At 39.3% G+C, this 19,057-nt stretch overlaps 4 protein-coding genes across 4 annotated transcripts; 2 read left to right on the top strand and 2 right to left on the bottom strand.

Moving 5' to 3' along the window:
* The first annotated feature begins 2,599 nt into the window (after positions 1–2,599).
* Positions 2,600–4,750, top strand: LOC128744700 (uncharacterized). Its single transcript, XM_053841878.1, has 2 exons — positions 2,600–4,467; positions 4,527–4,750. Exons 1-2 carry the CDS (start codon positions 2,837–2,839, stop codon positions 4,723–4,725), a joined length of 1,830 nt encoding a protein of 609 aa, XP_053697853.1. The 5' UTR covers positions 2,600–2,836; the 3' UTR covers positions 4,726–4,750.
* A 14-nt stretch (positions 4,751–4,764) lies between these two features.
* LOC128744699 (polyubiquitin-C-like) lies at positions 4,765–11,979 on the bottom strand. Its single transcript, XM_053841877.1, has 2 exons — positions 11,826–11,979; positions 4,765–8,164 (listed from the first exon to the last, which is right to left on the bottom strand). The coding sequence occupies exon 2, from the start codon at positions 8,161–8,163 to the stop codon at positions 4,966–4,968; it is 3,198 nt and encodes a 1,065-aa protein (XP_053697852.1). The 5' UTR covers position 8,164; positions 11,826–11,979; the 3' UTR covers positions 4,765–4,965.
* Positions 11,980–14,958: 2,979 nt separating this feature from the next.
* On the bottom strand, positions 14,959–15,838 carry LOC128744701 (uncharacterized). The gene has a single exon (XM_053841880.1). The coding sequence runs from the start codon at positions 15,792–15,794 to the stop codon at positions 15,036–15,038; it is 759 nt and encodes a 252-aa protein (XP_053697855.1). The 5' UTR covers positions 15,795–15,838; the 3' UTR covers positions 14,959–15,035.
* A 1,227-nt stretch (positions 15,839–17,065) lies between these two features.
* Positions 17,066–18,813, top strand: LOC128743013 (CCA tRNA nucleotidyltransferase 1, mitochondrial). Its single transcript, XM_053839515.1, has 6 exons — positions 17,066–17,154; positions 17,209–17,423; positions 17,480–17,763; positions 17,825–18,145; positions 18,202–18,427; positions 18,485–18,813. The coding sequence occupies exons 1-6, from the start codon at positions 17,086–17,088 to the stop codon at positions 18,792–18,794; spliced, it is 1,425 nt and encodes a 474-aa protein (XP_053695490.1). The 5' UTR covers positions 17,066–17,085; the 3' UTR covers positions 18,795–18,813.
* Positions 18,814–19,057: the final 244 nt, after the last annotated feature.

Below are 19,057 nucleotides of genomic sequence, written 5' to 3'. Positions count from 1 at the left end.
CCTTTTCAAATGTTGGTCGACAATTAATTTGTAACATATTCTAGATAGAATTAACAAAAGGGCGAATGTCGCAAATGTAAAAAAAACGCGTGAGAGTATATTCTGCACATAACTAATATTAAATTTCCATATGAAATTCCCAGGGGCTTGCGATGGGTGCCATGTTTTTGTTGCCAACATCCTCAGCACATCTCGACAAGGTTGGCAGCAAATTTACCTGTCAGACGGGCGCTATTTCCTGCATTTCCTGCAAATAGCGCCCTTCGTTAAGTCGACTGTCAAACACCGTTCGTTAAGATAAGGATAGCACCCCGCTGGAAATTCCAGATGATTATCATGTACCACATAAGCACAATCCGCCTAGTAATACCGTGGACCCCCGTTCGTTTGACCATTTTTAATCTGAACACTTTTTAATTTGAACCCCGTTGGTTTGCACGACGTGCAAATTAAATGTTCAAATGTCATTCTCAACATGACATCATTTGTTCGATTCGTTTGTACTGACCTAGCGTGTTTAATCGGTTTCACATTTCGTTTTCCTAACGATTAAGAGAGAAATCCGATCGGAAAATGCAATATTCGCACTTGCAACTGCCAACTAAAACAAACCACCAAAACAATAACAAAGATCAGGGCGGCCAGTTCACACAGGTTTCAGCATATTTCGGGTTACCAGTTGTTCAAATTAAAAAGTAACCCCGTTAGTTTGCATGAGGAATCGTTCAAACGAACGGGGGTCCACTGTACACATAAAAATATACGGATACGAATAGTATCACGTACTCATAAATTATAACTGTTTGGCATATAAAGTTCATTAACTGGGCATATTGCAAAATTCTATGTGTGGGACACATAGAAGCTATACGAAAAGTTTTCTCAGTGTAGGAAAATCAACCCTCACTCGGTTTGTTTACCCTTGCGACATTCGCCCTTTTGTTAATATTGCGGCGGTTATGAAAAATCCGCATGCTGCGGCGGTGATAACGCGCTCAGGAGATAACCGCGAGATAAACGCAATATTAAAATTTAGGTTTTATGGTTTGCAGTTCTACAAAATAACAGTTTTGTAGCATGGTTTTGACGAAAAACAATTGATTTAGTAAATTTTCATGTATTAAATTGCAGAAATCTGCTCTGCGGTGATCTTTTGATGGTTTGGTTCAACAGTCAAGATAACCGCGATGTGAGGATTTTTCTTGCAATCTGCAATAAGGTTTTGCAAGGTAACGTCACGAATGAACCGGAATGAACGTAATTCACTCATCTGACATCCACTCGTGGTTTGTTTACTATTTGTTAGACGAACGCGATATGCATAAATTGGAGTTAAACGTTTTATAAGCGTATTATTCAGCAGTGTCGCCCTCCAAACTACTCGGAATGGCAGTTTTTGTGCTTTTCTGACTGCCGTTAAAGCCTTTAGGCAATATTCAGTTTCAACATGTTAACCCTAGAGTGACTATATACAGAGTGGCGACAATGTCAAAATTGGAATGATAATTATCTGTCAGTGTCATTCCAATCGAGCAGACAACCTATCCAACGCGTATGCAGGAAAGAGAAAGAAAAACCTAGGATAAACCGCATTGTATACATTTGGGATGACTTGGCGCCACTCTGTATATAGTCACTCTAGTTAACCCATGTTTTAAGTCCATGTAAACAAACCACTGATAGACGTCAAAAAAGTGAGGTTATGCCACCCCATCGGCAGACAACCATGTTTTCGCCGCCAACATCTCGTGTGTGCGAAAATGAGATAGCATGTCAGCACTGCGTTTCACTCAACTGCCAGCAGTCTGATTTGGGCCCGCTGTCAAATTTTGAGCCCCGGACATGCTGTCGCTGACGTTTACTGCAGTTCGATATAGAGATGTCGATGGGTTGGGTTATGCTCACCCGTACAAAACCTTATAATAATTAAATTATTATAAGGTTTTGTACGGGTGAGCATAACCCAACCCATCGACATCTCTATATCGAACTGCAGTAAACGTCAGCGACAGCATGTCCGGGGCTCAAAATTTGACAGCGGGCCCAAATCAGACTGCTGGCAGTTGAGTGAAACGCAGTGCTGACATGCTATCTCATTTTCGCACACACGAGATGTTGGCGGCGAAAACATGGTTGTCTGCCGATGGGGTGTATTGTATCTTCAATTGTCGACCAACATTCGAAAAGGGCGGATAAGCCAACTGTCAAACTGAACGAGTGAGTTCATTTTCCTCTGCTCCAGCAAAAAATGAAGATAGAATTAGCAAAAAGGGCGAATGTCGCAAGCGTAAACAAACCGAGTGAGGGTTGATTTTCCTATGCTGGTCCAGCAAAAAATAACTCTCACCCGTTTTGTTTACATTTGCGACATTCGCCCTTTTGTTAATTCTATCTAGAAATAACTCTCATGTCGAACTGTCAACGTATGCATGATAACAAAAGCAAAAATACTTCCCTTTCTTTTTTTCTCACGCAAAACCCTGAACAATATCAGCAACGCCGTCATAGCGAATCCACCCAATCCACAGAATGACCCCACGGGAAAGCAATATCAATATCAGCAATGTTGTTAGTTCGTAAAAATTTTAATGGTCTATTTCCAAGATTTCCAACATTAATTTCCAATCGACAATGAGATATCAGAATCACGCTTGACAGAGTATATTTTAGTTTGTTTATATGCGAAAGTGGTTTATGCCTGACTGCTTATCAGATTAGTGAGATTAATTCTCGACAATTGCAATATTCCTTCTTTTATCACGAGGTTGCGGCTTCGCTAAATCCAAATCAAATAGTGTTTTATTATATAGGTCTCAATTCAATAACAGTGATAAAAATGTTCAGAACTGTGCTAACAACGATGAAATTTTGTGCTTCGCCAAGAATGTTTACAATCATGCAAAAAGTTCAAATAACTTCTGGAGTAGGCTGCAACCGCAATAAAGAAGTGCAGGCATCGTTACCAACAAATACATCAGTTGATTCGTATCTCACTCTTTTGAAAAGCGCCTCGGATGCTAAAGAAGTTTTAGAGTTTATGCCAGCATTAAACAAACGAGATAACACACGACAAATTGTTACTTTACCTGCCCTGAAGGCGCTGTTTGAACTACACAAAATGGGAAAAACCAGTATGCAAAAACAAGAAGTACTAAGTCACTCTCGCTTTGCCGAATTATGCAAGGCTCTGAAGTACGAATCCAGGTCATTTGTGATGAATGACATTACCGAAAGCCTGAAAGTATTAACCTACTTTGGAGTACGATCAAATAGTGAAATCATGACCATCCTACTCAACTTGCTAAGATACCAAATTAACGATGTTACATTGGACCACATTGTATTTTTGAATTTTATACTAAAAAAGCTGGATCAAAGTCCTTTAATAGAAGCACTGCAACTAGCGCTTCCTATGCTAATGCAAATTCAGTTGCCATACAAAATGGACCACGATAACGTACAACAGCTGGTCGACCTCCTCGGATTTGTTGCTCAACATAAGGTTTCGAATCGAAGTGTTGTAAATATAGTTAGTGCATTGACTCTGCATGGAACGAACTTGAACAGCCAGCATGCAGCTGAAATTCTTATTGCGTTAAGTGATTTCGGGTACTTCGAACCGATACATAACAAATTGTTAGACAATGTATTTAAAGCGCTACAGAAAGATCTTTATCAGCTGAGTTTTAAAACAATAGACTTTATGCTAATGAAAATTGGTGAAAAGAATGTAGAAAAGTTTCCAGCATTTTACAATGAAGCGTTTATCAAAAAATGCTCACAATTTATGGTCGATAAAGATGTTGGAATTCTAAATGCACTATACTTTCAAAAAAAGCTTAACAAAATAGCCTTTCTCCATGTTCCGTTGTTGGACTATATTGCCTCTAAGGTTGACAGTCTTTCGATCATACCGTACGCTGGCATTATTACCATCGTGGCAGCATTTTCGAATGCGAACTATCGACCTTCGAACTGGAGTCAGATTCATAGGGAAATTATGCGACACTCTATTATACCGAATTCATCAATTCCGTGGATCCGTTACAGTTTGGAATTGCTATCCTTGGATATTTTCAATGATGCACTACTCAGACAATACCTGGAGCCACGCGCATTGGAAAGAGGAATGGCGCGTAACACAGTTGTAGATCATTTTCAGTTGCTGGAACTATCACAAGCATTACAACTGCTTTATCCAGAATACGATGGACCGCTCCCGGATCAAAAATATCTAGAAAAAGCAACAGTGCTTCTACTGGAAGACAATGAGCTACCGTTACAAAAATCCCTGGAAATTCTATTTGGAGGTAACTCAAGTGTACTTTCACTAGTTACCTCCAATTATGGGCACGTTCTGCATCATGTTATCATTTTCGACCAAGAAGGCCGGGTTATTGAGCAACCTAATCGTGCTGAAAAAGAAACATCTCGGTTAGAAGATCTGCTAACAGAAAACAATCAACTGTAAGTCCTCGTCCATATGTTGTATAAAATTTATTTATTTTATTTTCCTTCACATTCAGGGTAGCGGTGATGTGTTTGCCGAAAAGTTTCTATGCATATAACGTCAACCGCCTAAGAGGCCGCTTTGCTATGCATATTCGAAGTATAGAAGCCCTGGGAGTACCAGTTGTGCCTGTTTCCTACCATATGTGGTACAACTTACCAGAAGCTGAGCGATTGCTATATCTCGAGCGAGAAATCCGGACAAAGTTAAAGTAATAAAACGCCAAACATTCGGATAATAAAAGATAGAAAAAATACATTTTAAACTTTTTCTTTATTCGAAACTTCAATGTTTTTACGTCGAAAGACTACTAAATAGCGAAAAAATTGCAAAAGTTATTTTGAAGCTGAACAAAGATGAATTTAGCGCATTTGAAATTGAACTATTCATTTCGACCACTGAATTTTCGAATGCGTTCGAGCTCGAACGCCATCGCTGCAACGCGGTATTATGATTCAGTTTCCACCACGAAGACGAAGAACCAAGTGAAGAGTTGACTCCTTCTGGATGTTATAATCCGACAAGGTGCGGCCATCTTCCAGCTGCTTACCAGCGAAGATCAAACGCTGCTGGTCTGGAGGAATTCCTTCCTTATCCTGGATCTTAGCCTTCACGTTTTCGATGGTGTCCGAGGGCTCCACCTCCAAAGTGATGGTCTTACCGGTCAGGGTCTTCACGAAGATCTGCATACCTCCACGGAGACGGAGAACCAAATGAAGAGTTGACTCCTTCTGGATGTTATAATCCGACAAGGTGCGGCCATCTTCCAGCTGCTTACCAGCGAAGATCAAACGCTGCTGGTCTGGAGGAATTCCTTCCTTATCCTGGATCTTGGCCTTCACGTTTTCGATGGTGTCCGAGGGCTCCACCTCCAAAGTGATGGTCTTACCGGTCAAGGTCTTCACGAAGATCTGCATACCTCCACGGAGACGGAGAACCAAATGAAGAGTTGACTCCTTCTGGATGTTATAATCCGACAAGGTGCGGCCATCTTCCAGCTGCTTACCAGCGAAGATCAAACGCTGCTGATCTGGAGGAATTCCTTCCTTATCCTGGATCTTAGCCTTCACGTTTTCGATGGTGTCCGAGGGCTCCACCTCCAAAGTGATGGTCTTACCGGTCAGGGTCTTCACGAAGATCTGCATACCTCCACGGAGACGGAGAACCAAATGAAGAGTTGACTCCTTCTGGATGTTATAATCCGACAAGGTGCGGCCATCTTCCAGCTGCTTACCAGCGAAGATCAAACGCTGCTGGTCTGGAGGAATTCCTTCCTTATCCTGGATCTTAGCCTTCACGTTTTCGATGGTGTCCGAGGGCTCCACCTCCAAAGTGATGGTCTTACCGGTCAGGGTCTTCACGAAGATCTGCATACCTCCACGGAGACGGAGAACCAAATGAAGAGTTGACTCCTTCTGGATGTTATAATCCGACAAGGTGCGGCCATCTTCCAGCTGCTTACCAGCGAAGATCAAACGCTGCTGGTCTGGAGGAATTCCTTCCTTATCCTGGATCTTGGCCTTCACGTTTTCGATGGTGTCCGAGGGCTCCACCTCCAAAGTGATGGTCTTACCGGTCAGGGTCTTCACGAAGATCTGCATACCTCCACGGAGACGGAGAACCAAATGAAGAGTTGACTCCTTCTGGATGTTATAATCCGACAAAGTGCGGCCATCTTCCAGCTGCTTACCAGCGAAGATCAAACGCTGCTGGTCTGGAGGAATTCCTTCCTTATCCTGGATCTTAGCCTTCACGTTTTCGATGGTGTCCGAGGGCTCCACCTCCAAAGTGATGGTCTTACCGGTCAGGGTCTTCACGAAGATCTGCATACCTCCACGGAGACGGAGAACCAAATGAAGAGTTGACTCCTTCTGGATGTTATAATCCGACAAGGTGCGGCCATCTTCCAGCTGCTTACCAGCGAAGATCAAACGCTGCTGGTCTGGAGGAATTCCTTCCTTATCCTGGATCTTGGCCTTCACGTTTTCGATGGTGTCCGAGGGCTCCACCTCCAAAGTGATGGTCTTACCGGTCAAGGTCTTCACGAAGATCTGCATACCTCCACGGAGACGGAGAACCAAATGAAGAGTTGACTCCTTCTGGATGTTATAATCCGACAAGGTGCGGCCATCTTCCAGCTGCTTACCAGCGAAGATCAAACGCTGCTGATCTGGAGGAATTCCTTCCTTATCCTGGATCTTAGCCTTCACGTTTTCGATGGTGTCCGAGGGCTCCACCTCCAAAGTGATGGTCTTACCGGTCAGGGTCTTCACGAAGATCTGCATACCTCCACGGAGACGGAGAACCAAATGAAGAGTTGACTCCTTCTGGATGTTATAATCCGACAAAGTGCGGCCATCTTCCAGCTGCTTACCAGCGAAGATCAAACGCTGCTGGTCTGGAGGAATTCCTTCCTTATCCTGGATCTTAGCCTTCACGTTTTCGATGGTGTCCGAAGGCTCCACCTCCAAAGTGATGGTCTTTCCGGTCAGGGTCTTCACAAAGATCTGCATACCTCCACGGAGACGGAGAACCAAATGAAGAGTTGATTCCTTCTGGATGTTATAATCCGACAAGGTGCGGCCATCTTCCAGCTGCTTACCAGCGAAGATCAAACGCTGCTGGTCTGGGGGAATTCCTTCCTTATCCTGGATCTTGGCCTTCACGTTTTCGATGGTGTCCGAGGGCTCCACCTCCAAAGTGATGGTCTTACCGGTCAAGGTCTTCACGAAGATCTGCATACCTCCACGGAGACGGAGAACCAAATGAAGAGTTGACTCCTTCTGGATGTTATAATCCGACAAGGTGCGGCCATCTTCCAGCTGCTTACCAGCGAAGATCAAACGCTGCTGGTCTGGAGGAATTCCTTCCTTATCCTGGATCTTAGCCTTCACGTTTTCGATGGTGTCCGAAGGCTCCACCTCCAAAGTGATGGTCTTTCCGGTCAGGGTCTTCACAAAGATCTGCATACCTCCACGGAGACGGAGAACCAAATGAAGAGTTGACTCCTTCTGGATGTTATAATCCGACAAGGTGCGGCCATCTTCCAGCTGCTTACCAGCGAAGATCAAACGCTGCTGATCTGGAGGAATTCCTTCCTTATCCTGGATCTTAGCCTTCACGTTTTCGATGGTGTCCGAGGGCTCCACCTCCAAAGTGATGGTCTTACCGGTCAGGGTCTTCACGAAGATCTGCATACCTCCACGCAGACGGAGAACCAAATGAAGAGTTGACTCCTTCTGGATGTTATAATCCGACAAGGTGCGGCCATCTTCCAGCTGCTTACCAGCGAAGATCAAACGCTGCTGGTCTGGAGGAATTCCTTCCTTATCCTGGATCTTAGCCTTCACGTTTTCGATGGTGTCCGAAGGCTCCACCTCCAAAGTGATGGTCTTACCGGTCAAGGTCTTCACGAAGATCTGCATACCTCCACGGAGACGGAGAACCAAATGAAGAGTTGATTCCTTCTGGATGTTATAATCCGACAAGGTGCGGCCATCTTCCAGCTGCTTACCAGCGAAGATCAAACGCTGCTGGTCTGGAGGAATTCCTTCCTTATCCTGGATCTTAGCCTTAACATTTTCGATGGTATCCGAAGGCTCAACCTCCAAAGTGATGGTCTTACCGGTCAGGGTTTTCACGAAGATCTGCATCCTGTAAATAGAATAATGTTTGTTAGTATTTGTTTAATAGTAAATAAGTCAATTTTATTATTGGTTAATGAAATGCGAAATAACTATCTTCGTTTGTTTATCTTCCTGCTTCTATCATCGTTCCAAAGCACCAAATATTGCTTTGATGTCATGAGACAGAACCAACTTTCGTTATTTGTTTATTTCTATTTATCATCTGACCTTTATACTGCCACTGGAAGCATATCTGTCCCATGTTACAAAACACGAAAATGAGAAAATCGCACTTAAAGTTGAAAAACTGTTTTCTTTTTCTAAAATCACTTAGTTTTGATGCTATTATTTGCCCCGCTTTGAGAAAATGTTAAAAAATTTCATCAACTTTGTATAGAACTTGAAAACATTTCATATGCAATGATACATGCAGTGAGACAAATATGCGTCCATTTTTTCAGTGGGACAAATTATCTTCAAATTTGTTCGTGTTTTTCTAGTACCTACAGCATGTTTTCAATTCATATTTTAAAAATACATAACGAATTATAACGTTAAACCAGATATCAAAAATGACCAAATGTGACATGGGACAGTTATGCTTTCCCTGGTAGTATAGGTCTCAATGACTTCGGGAATAAATATTTTATTCCTTTCTGTTTCTGATTTGTAACTGCAATCGTTGCACCTTTTAAGGCCGGCATGTAGAAATGACCAATGAATTAATTATAAATTATCTCTTCAGCACTATAATCAATAAGCACAAAAAATGTATGAAAACCGCATTTGTTTAACCAACTCGCTAATTTTGCCTTGAAATGTATAAATGAGGGGATTGAATTCAATTGATGAGATGTTGAAATTTGTCCAAGATTTTATTCTCACTAATGTTAGTTCTATATCACAGCGGGTTGGGGGTTGGTATGCAATGTTTACGTAGCTTTATCGTTCCGGGAAGGTTAGAACATTAGATTCGAATCCAGAGATACTATCGTTGACGCTCTCTCTTGCACCAGTTTCGTCTCCGCCTTCTAGGGCAAAGTTACTGGTTTAAAGTGAAATTAGTCGTCATCGATTCTGCAAATTTCAAAAGCAGCTTTTCTGTTCGTGAACGTATATTCGCTGTGTTCACATTGGCAAGAAGAATGCAGTGAAAATATTTCTATAACCAGAATTCACCGTTTTGGGCCCAAAAACGGCTTCCTAAATTGAGCTTCTCGACGAAAAGTTAATGACTGCTAATTTCCCGTTAAGCTGGCTGAAAGTTCGTCAGATCTGATTTTTCGAAATGTTTCTTTTTTTCTTAGGGTTCAATTTGATACCTCATATCTATCCTTCTCTAGAATCGAGAAAAGAGTGCGTTGCGTTTTTGCAAGGCTAGGAGGAAATGGGTTGAATGAGCACAATTTAGATTGACTGTCACCCATCAACGGCAACGTAGCGGGACGGAAGCCAGCGAGGGCCGTATGCATTTTTAATGTGCACATTCACGCGCACTCATCCAGATGATTGTTTCAAAAGTCGTATAAGTGTAATAGAATACGTTCCTCCGACACTTTCTAATGTCGTTTTGACGAAAACAAACAATTGCTGTGAAAATATCTATATATATATATTACGAAAGTAAACTAAACTTCTAAACCTTCATTTGAAAATCCATGAAAAAATAGGCCTATCTTGCGAATCAAACAGCTTTTTTTTAAATAGGCTAATTTTCCATAGAAAATGCACGAAATCTCGTAACTATTGAAGATGTGTTAATTGAATTATTAAAGTTGTTATGTATTATTTTACTTTGACAAATGACATGGACTGTCAAGGTAATCGTATCAATGCGTATATTAACAGGCATTATTCGCATAGATTACATTTTCAACTTATTTTACCATATACCTACATACTAAACAGAAAAATATTTCAATTATGTGTTCACTTACCGAATTTAAAAACATTAAATTTTAAAGGAAATATTTAATTTTTATACAAATCGAAGGAAACAGTTGCAACAAGTAGAAGCATTGGGTCATATTTATATTTTAAATTATAATAGTAATTTACTACAGAAATGTTTAACGACACATTCCAGCGTTACGGGACTCTATCCCTGCTATGCAAATCAGTTGCTATTCCATCAAATCCCTGGCATTCAAGTGAAAGATAATGTCCTTGTTAACCACCTGTTTTACAAGGTATTTGCCGAAAAATTGGTGAAACAGGAAGCAGTTCATCCAGTAAAAAATGAATGCTAATTAAGTGTCCCGTAAAGCTGGAATGTGTCTAACTCTGACTAGTGCATGCATGATGCATGAAAGTTCAAAATACTAGCAGCAGTTGATTTCGCAGTTCAGTGTTTGTTATTGCTACCTGTTCCAAGATGAGAAAAAGAAACCGTGATCTGCTTTTATCACGCTTGTGAAAATCGTCAATTACACTTGGTTTGCAATTTTAGCATGAGCATAGGATACCGCCCGTGTGCTGCTACTCCGCTATTGACCAGGACGACCAGGACCGATGAAAATTGCAAAATGATGGCTGGAAAAAGCATACTTGGGACAGCACGCTATTCCTCATTGTGCAACTTTATCAGATCCCTGCATACTGATCAATACCGACACCGACCCGAATGCGGGTCCTGTTAGGATGGGAAGGAATGTTTGTCCAATACTTGTTGCTACTAAAGACCAGAAATCCTCTGCATCTTCACAAGTATTTCGGGAAACGAATTGTTAGTAGATGGGGGCGAGGGAGCTAGATGAATAATGTAAGTATGTAAGCACCAGTTATATGAGACTAACCGGGATATTCGAAAATTTTCTTGTACAGCCAGTAATTAACAAAATTAATATATAAAAAATTCTTTTTAAAAAAATTTAGTATAATGCCATTGGTGCTCACATACAACCATAATTAAATTTATATAGAAAAATACTATGCACATGAGAGATTTACGGCTCGAAAACTACGTGTCAACTAACTTATTAACTACCTGAAAACAAAAATCAGGGATAATGAAACGAGCCAATATAGTCCCTAAGTTCATAAGCATTTCCTCTTACCAAACGCTAATACGTAGAGATATAGCGCCCTACATGCTTTACACTTGGTTTGCAACTTTATAGGTATACTGTATAATACTCAATTTATTTTTAGCAAATTTAAGCAGGTTTTCCTTTTAGAATTGGGCCTAACAATGTCACTTGGTCACTTGATTTAAAACATTTACGTACATACATATATCTACTGTTAATGGAAATTACTAGAACGTTTGTCTGGCCTTCCAAAACCAGCTACTCAGTGAATCATTCAAAATAATAGTTGTATGTATATTTTTCAATTGTTTCTAGGGTTTTAAGGCCAGTCACAAACAACAAATGTTTACTGCAAAAATTAATCACTTTTTCTCAAGCAACAAAGAGGGCAGCCATCTTACTGATTCGCTGACTATTGGATCGAACGAAACAAAGAAAATTTGCAGATAGCCGCCATCTTGGAGTAGTTCGAATATCATTAATTACTCATTAAAAATACTTAAAACAAGAAAAATAATGCGTTATTAAGTGTAATGTGGTTATAATTGAACTATTTTCAGGTAGGTTTTCCTTCCTGCGAATGAGGATACGCGATATGTTATACGTGATAGTTTCGTACCTAGTATAAAAGATGTCTCGACACTAACGACAAATAATTACCTCAATCAAACAATGTTTTCCTCACTTGGAAATTACTATTCTGTTACTTGCAGCACACAAAAATTACGCCTCTTTGTTGCAGCAGCCGAGTTAATATAAGTACTTTTCAACAAGAGCTCAATCGACAATCAACCGTTCTTCACGATAGTAGAAAACTGAATGATGAATGAAATGAAACAATGAAGGAATAACGAAAACGAAGACAAGAAGATCCAAATTCGCGACTACGAAACTGAAAAAGATTTTTAAGCCTGTTCGCACTTCTACGAATTCCCATGCCAAACTGTCATTGTATGAATGATGACAAAAGCAAAAGTACTTCCCTCTTCTTTTTTCTCACATAAAAACCAAACAAATGTCAGCAACTTCGTAAAGTCGCGAATCAGCGATGCCAGATTATTCTGAAAAAATCGAAAAAATATCTGCTTGAAAATCAGGAGTGACATTCAAGCTGTCAAAACCACCCCATCGGTAGACAACAAGGGGTTTCCAACAGTAATGATTACTACGCAGCTTTGAAAAAAGTTAGTTTTGATTACTTTACTGATTACCACAGAGAACAGACTACCAGGTAATTGACAAAAAGTGTGTAAAAGGTTTTTATGTAATCTACGAGTAATCCTTCAATAGAGCACCCCTCGAGCAGTAAGTGGCAAACTAAATCTTGATGTCGCTGCCATCGCTGCTATGTAACTCCAGCACAAAGATATGTTGATAAAGGTACATGGATATTTTTTGATGCGTTTGGCAAACTATTTCTGGAGGGCGCTACCGACAGAATTTACACACAAAAAATCGATTACTTCCTTCGAGCCTGTTAATCTGTTCTCTGTGTGATTACCTCTGATTACCAATAATCAATCTCTTGTGATTACTATAAACTAATCATGATTACCAATGATTACTTAAGATTATCATTGATTACTCTACTGATTACCATTGATTACCTAATTAATTTGTAAATGATTACAAAAGTAATCTCTGATTACTACGCACTTATATAGCTTACTGGAAACCCCTTCGCATGTTTTCGCTGCCAACATCTCGTCGTGTGTGCGAAAATGAGATAGCATGTCAGCACTGCGTTTCACTCAACTGCCAGCAGTCTGATTTGGGCCCGCTGTCGCTGACGTTTACTGCAGTTCGACATAGAGATGTCGATGGGATGGTCAAAACCAAGGTCAAAACACATAGAAAACTAAAATCACAGAGAACCACGGGAATGACGCTTCCAATACCAACCTGTACAAAAAAACGTAGCCAACATAGAGCGGGCCCAAGCTGACAGCTTCATAGATGGGCTCAAGCTGACAGCCGAGTCGGATGTGTAAATTGTTAAATTTTGTTAGTTTTAGTTTGATTTTAGCCAAGGTTTTAGCATCACATAGCCAATGCCAGGCAGGCAATTGATGCGAAATACATGAAACTGTGAAAATGGTTAGTTAAATTCGTTTTGCGAAATCGCTTTGCGTTTGCCGCCTTTTTCATGTGAGCAACGAAAATGTGACGTCATATCAGCCCCCTGCAGAGAACAGACTACCAGGTAATTGACAAAAAGTGTGTAAAAGGTTTTTGTTATCTACGAGTAATCCTTCAATAGTGCACCCCTCGAGCAGTAAGTGGCAAACTAAATCTTGATATCGCTGCCATCGCTGCTATGTAACTCCAGCACAAAGAAATATTGATAAAGGTACATGGATATTTTTTGATGCGTTTGGCAAACTATTTCTGGAGGGCGCTACCGACAGATTTTACACACAAAAATCGATTACTTCCTTCGAGCCTGTTAATCTGTTCTCTGTGTCATAACCATGTGCACTATTGCTATCATTTTTGTTACTGTCGCCTCTATTGTATTTATTTGTATTTATGCATTGTATTCTCGATACTTGATGAAAACTTAGAATTTCTTTGGTCTACACACCATGAAAACATAAAAGTGAATGTTTTTAATGTTTTTGCGATAAAAAAAAAAGTTTGGGCTTTAGTCCAATATTTTTTCTGAAAAGCTCATTAAAACACTTTCCATTTGGTACAGTGGACCCCCGTTCGTTTGAACGATTCCTCATGCAAACTAACGGGGTAACTTTTTAATTTGAACAACTGGTAACCCGAAATATGCTGAAACCTGTGTGAACTGGCCGCCCTGCTCTTTGTTATTGTTTTGGTGGTTTGTTTTAGTCAGGGGTTTGAAACGAACGTCAAATGCATATGATTGCAATGTAACCGTTTTTTCTGACATTTCGGTTCGAGTGACGGCTAACGCTTTATTCAATGGAAATTCTAATTGCCGGCGAACTAGTTGAAGGATGCTCTCTTCACTCCTACATGAGAAAGAGATAGCATGATTACATACCCTTGGTTTTAGTTGGCAGTTGCAAGTGCGAATATCGCATTTTCCGATCAGATTTCTATCTTAATCGTCAGGAAAACGAAATGTAAAACCGATTAAACACACTAGGTCATTACAAACAAGTCGTGTTTATGTGCATTGTCTGCATAAACAAATGATGTCATGTTGAGAATGACATTTGAACCATTTTTAATTTGCACGTCGTGCAAACCCACGGGGTTCATAAGCATAAGCATAAGCATAGGATACCACCCGTGTGCTGCTACTCCGTTATTGACCAGATGAACCATTTTTAATTTGCACGTCGTGCAAACCAACGGGGTTCAAATTAAAAAGTGTTCAGATTAAAAATGGTCAAACGAACGGGGGTTATGGCTAATGGTTGATATGAATAAAATGAGCTCTATGCGTAAAATTACGCTAAAATAATACAAAATTGAAGAAAATGATCAATATTAACATTATTTTTTGTTCATTTAAATTATTTTGGAGCAGTTTATTTTTCCCCAAATTTGTCTACTTTCCAAATATATCTTCAAAAAATTTTCGGATGGATAGATAAAATCGGTAAACCACTGTATTTCAAATCAAAATTGTATAGGAAAGTTAGATGGATAATAGAACAACTGTTTAGCAACGGTTAGCTGAAGAAAAATCGTGCTTTTTATAACCAAACCTGAAGCTGAGCTCAGGGTGCTCATCTTGCCCCGGGACCCCTTAACTGGTAGAAATCTTCAAACGTGAGGGTGGTAATTACAACTCGTTCAAATAAATTTGGCTTTTATTGTACTTACTTATTGCCAGGTAAAATAGTTGGCAACATCCGATTACCTTGGATAATAATAGCTATGTAATTATTAATCATAAACCCGCGGTTGGAACTTCTTCAATGATGTTTTAATATCGTGCATAATTGTAAAATGATCTATACCATATACATCATTTCGCATGACAGGAAGAGTGTCTAGTGTCTCCCAGGATTCATCCTCCAACTGAACTATTTCCTTCCGCACTTCTGGTGATAATTCTGTGTAGAATTCTGTTTCATTTTTTAGGACTAAGACAGGATCATGTCTTATGAATTCTCCATAATCTGCTTGCTTAAGTACACTATCTAAACCGTTTAAATAACTATATGCTTTGTCTTTTGTAAAAGTGAGTCTTGGAACTAGTCCAATTAATTTCAACTGAGCGAGCTCATGTCTAAGTGATCCAGAAATACGCTTTAGTAATATTCCGATTTCATCATCATTTGCATCACAGCTCGAGAACCAAAACACATTAATGCAATGAAAATCAACGGATATTTTAACTCGCGAAATATGAATGCCATAACAAAGTAGATCTTCCGAATGCTTTCCTGTTGATAGAAGATTTGTAATCTGTTCCATGAAAAGTGTGTTTAAGACTGCTGAACGTCTGTGCGACTCTCTTCCACCGGCTTTCGCATGGCCTATCGAAACGGCAGGATTTTTTTCTGCATACCACTTCTCCTTTTGCAAATTAGATCCACGCAACAGTTTTCGCAGCACTCTGCTCTGCTTCTGGACGCTAGTTGACTTTCCAACACTGCTAAATAATCGATTAAGGCAAAACGCGTAAAGTTTTACAAACATTTTATTACTTTTTAGACACGAAGTATTTTATCTTCCAATGTTATGCATGTTATTTATTTACTCTTATGCAATGAATGACAATGAGAGGAATGGACACAAATTCAGCCTTACAAAGATACATTTGTAGGGCTTTAGCGAAAATGCACAAAGGGGGTTTTAACGCCGCTTATTACAACACAGCGTAAGTAGTAAAAAATCTGACTTCCGTCACCATGTGCTACACACGTTTGTGGTTATCAAAGATTAACATTTATCAGTGATTAACGATTACTTGAAGATAATATTAATTATTGTATTGATTACTCATAATTACATCACCGAAAAGTTCAAGGTAATATCTGATTACAAAATATTTGCATACGCCTGATTGGAAACCCCTCGATTGTAACAAAACTACTTTATCGTCTTTGCACTTTTGTTGACATCTTGGTTCTGACGTTCTGACGAAGACGATATCAAAATAGGGTAAATTTTCCGGTAATAGACACTACTTACCATTAAATCATGAACTGCTAAATCAAAGTACCCAACCATTGGCATTTACAATAAATACCAGCAACATTCCATTAAACAAAAAAATATAGAATTAACTAATGTTTATTTGAGCGTCTTAGTAGAATACCTGAAACGATAAAAAAGAAAAAAACCAATTAAATAATTAAAGGATATAAATAACTTTTTGGTTTTTTTCTTTTAAAAAATTATAATTTAAGTGGCAAATGCCTATGTTTTATGTATTTTCCGTAAGCAGATTGGAATGTCCATTATCCTAAATATTAGAAAATCTTTGCGGTTTACAATAGGATTGTAAAAGAGTTCATTATTTTTAAGAATAGACCATTTTTCTAACCGACAACATTGTTGATATTATTGCTTTCCCGTAGGGTCATCTGCAGAAAGTCAGTGTTTCAGCACGGGAAAGTGCAATATCAATTTCAGCACGTTGCCATGCCATTTGTCGCATAAAATGGTCATTGTAATGTGCGTTAACCGTACCTAGAACGTTGTTGAAATCTTTGAAAACAAGACTGCAAAATGGAACGCAGCAGAGATTTTATAAAATAAAATATTTGTTATGTTAGGCTCTTCCTGTTTCATGTTATATATTCTCAGAAATAAGGTGTAATCGAATTCGATTATTATGAATCGATTATTTTTCAATAAACGCTTTAATTGTACCCGAGGGTCCATTATAGGTAGAGGGTCTACTACTGGTATATATACCCTAGATCAAAATCGCGACAAAGCACAGAAAAGAACACAGTTATAAAAACAATAAATTGAGCAAGGCATGCTGCAACAGAGACTGTCCAATCTAACTGGTTTGCTGCCGACGTTGGTTAAACAATTTCGCCCGCAAGTTTGTAATATCAATATGCTTAGAAAAATACGACTTTATCTTATAAATTTTTAGGTTTGTTTTTGCTGGAAGGCGAATTTCGAAAAGAAGTGGGAACATTTGATTACTAAACGTACAATGGAAGCCGCTGCTATAGCAAGACCGAACCCGGTTGTAATGAAGATAGATTCACCGGAATTCCGGTCAATTTTTACGAAAGAGTTGCAAGATCTAATTGACTTGTTCGCAAAGTACAATCACGAAATTCGGGTGGCTGGTGGTGCAGTCAGGTATGATGAAACAGACGTATATATGTACTCATTTGAACACGCAACGTGCCTTTCAGAGATATTCTAATGGGGAAATGCCCGAAAGATGTAGATATAGCTACGACGGCAACGCCAGCCGAAATGAAAGATATTTTTACAAAAGAAAATATTCGTATGATCAATATGAATGGAGAAAAGCATGGCACTATAACACCCAGAATTAATGACAAGGAAAATTTCGAGATCACTACATTGAGGATAGACGTTGTTACAGACGGCAGACACGCCGAAATTGTTCACACAAAGGATTGGCTGTTAGATGCTAATAGACGTGATTTAACTATTAACTCAATGTTTCTTGGTAAGCTTTTATTCCGTTATAGTTGGCATTAGATAATGTATTTCATTAAATTTATATCTAGGTTTCGATGGAAAATTATATGATTACTTCTATGGGTATGAAGATCTTCAGAAACGAAGAGTTGTATTCGTTGGAGATCCAGACCTTCGTATAAAGGAAGATTATCTTCGCATACTACGGTATTTTCGATTTTACGGAAGAATAGCCGAAAAAGAGGATAATCACGATGCAGAAACGCTTCGAGTGATAGCAAAAAATAGCTCGGGGTTGAGCAAAATTAGCGGAGAACGAATTTGGCAAGAATGGAAAAAAATCATTTGTGGAAATTTCGGTTGTGAGTTAACTGCACAAATGATAAGTTGTGGCCTTGCTTCACACATAGGTTTTGTTTTGCCTTGTTATTTTTTGTTTTGGATTATTATTATTGTTATTTTACAGGTTTGCCGAAGGAACCTAGAGTAGATGACTTTAAAAAGGTATTTTCAAATGTAACATCAGTGAGGGTAGATGATATTCAGCCAATTACAATTCTTTCCGCTTTGCTGAATAATTCCGAGGATGCGATTACTTTCAATTTACGACTAAAGCTCACCGCTTTTGAAAGAGAATTGGCATACTTTTTAGTGCAAAACCGAGCAGAGTTCGAAGCTGTCGATCAACTTTTGTAAGCTTGTTCGTTTCATACGTTTACAACACTGGTCTAGTCTAACATCTATTGCAGGCCGTTCCAGCAGTTATCTTTGCACACAATCGGAAACGCTAAGCTTAAAAAAGAATATGTTTTGGAATTACTGCGCTACTATGGTAAAGCTCATTTATACAATCAACTAAAAGAATGGGAAGTGCCACGATTTCCAGTCAAAGGAAACACTCTAATCGAACAGGGTGCTCCCAAAGGACAAAAATTGGGCCTCGTGATGAACGAGCTAAGAATGATTTGGTCTGCAAATCAATTTAGTATGTCCGAGAAAGAGCTTTTGGAACATTTGCCTGACGTGTTGAGTAAATTGGGACTCAAAGGCAATAATTAGTGTCTCGATAAATGTATTTAGCAAATGGAAAAAAGTCTTGTTTTATTCAATTATTCGAATAGATGGACGTTTATTATTTAGATTTGCTTGACATTTGTAGAAAAATCAATGAATTCTGCAATTCAGTAAAGGCTCCAAGCAAGCCAGGTGGATTGTGCTTTTGTCCAATATATTTGGGTGTCATGTAAGTAACTCAATTGAATTGAAGGTTTTTGGCAGCACCATTGTTTTAGAAAAGCTTCTGTCTTCACCATCTGCAAATA

This window comes from Sabethes cyaneus, chromosome 3 (genome assembly GCF_943734655.1).
Source record: "Sabethes cyaneus chromosome 3, idSabCyanKW18_F2, whole genome shotgun sequence".
NCBI classification, from domain to species: domain Eukaryota; kingdom Metazoa; phylum Arthropoda; class Insecta; order Diptera; family Culicidae; genus Sabethes; species Sabethes cyaneus.
This window is presented reverse-complemented; position numbering and strand designations above follow the sequence as displayed.

Bases quoted from the DNA above. Each gene is read 5' to 3' on its own strand.
- LOC128743013 (XM_053839515.1), top strand. From the start codon at position 17,086: ATGCTGCAACAGAGACTGTCCAATCTAACTGGTTTGCTGCCGACGTTG. The intron at 17,764-17,824 runs GTAAGCTTTTAT...ATTTATATCTAG, and splicing joins TATTAACTCAATGTTTCTTG to GTTTCGATGGAAAATTATAT. The intron at 18,146-18,201 runs GTTTTGTTTTGC...GTTATTTTACAG, and splicing joins TGGCCTTGCTTCACACATAG to GTTTGCCGAAGGAACCTAGA.
- LOC128744700 (XM_053841878.1), top strand. From the start codon at position 2,837: ATGTTCAGAACTGTGCTAACAACGATGAAATTTTGTGCTTCGCCAAGA. The intron at 4,468-4,526 runs GTAAGTCCTCGT...CTTCACATTCAG, and splicing joins CTAACAGAAAACAATCAACT to GGTAGCGGTGATGTGTTTGC.
- LOC128744699 (XM_053841877.1), bottom strand. From the start codon at position 8,163: ATGCAGATCTTCGTGAAAACCCTGACCGGTAAGACCATCACTTTGGAG.
- LOC128744701 (XM_053841880.1), bottom strand. From the start codon at position 15,794: ATGTTTGTAAAACTTTACGCGTTTTGCCTTAATCGATTATTTAGCAGT.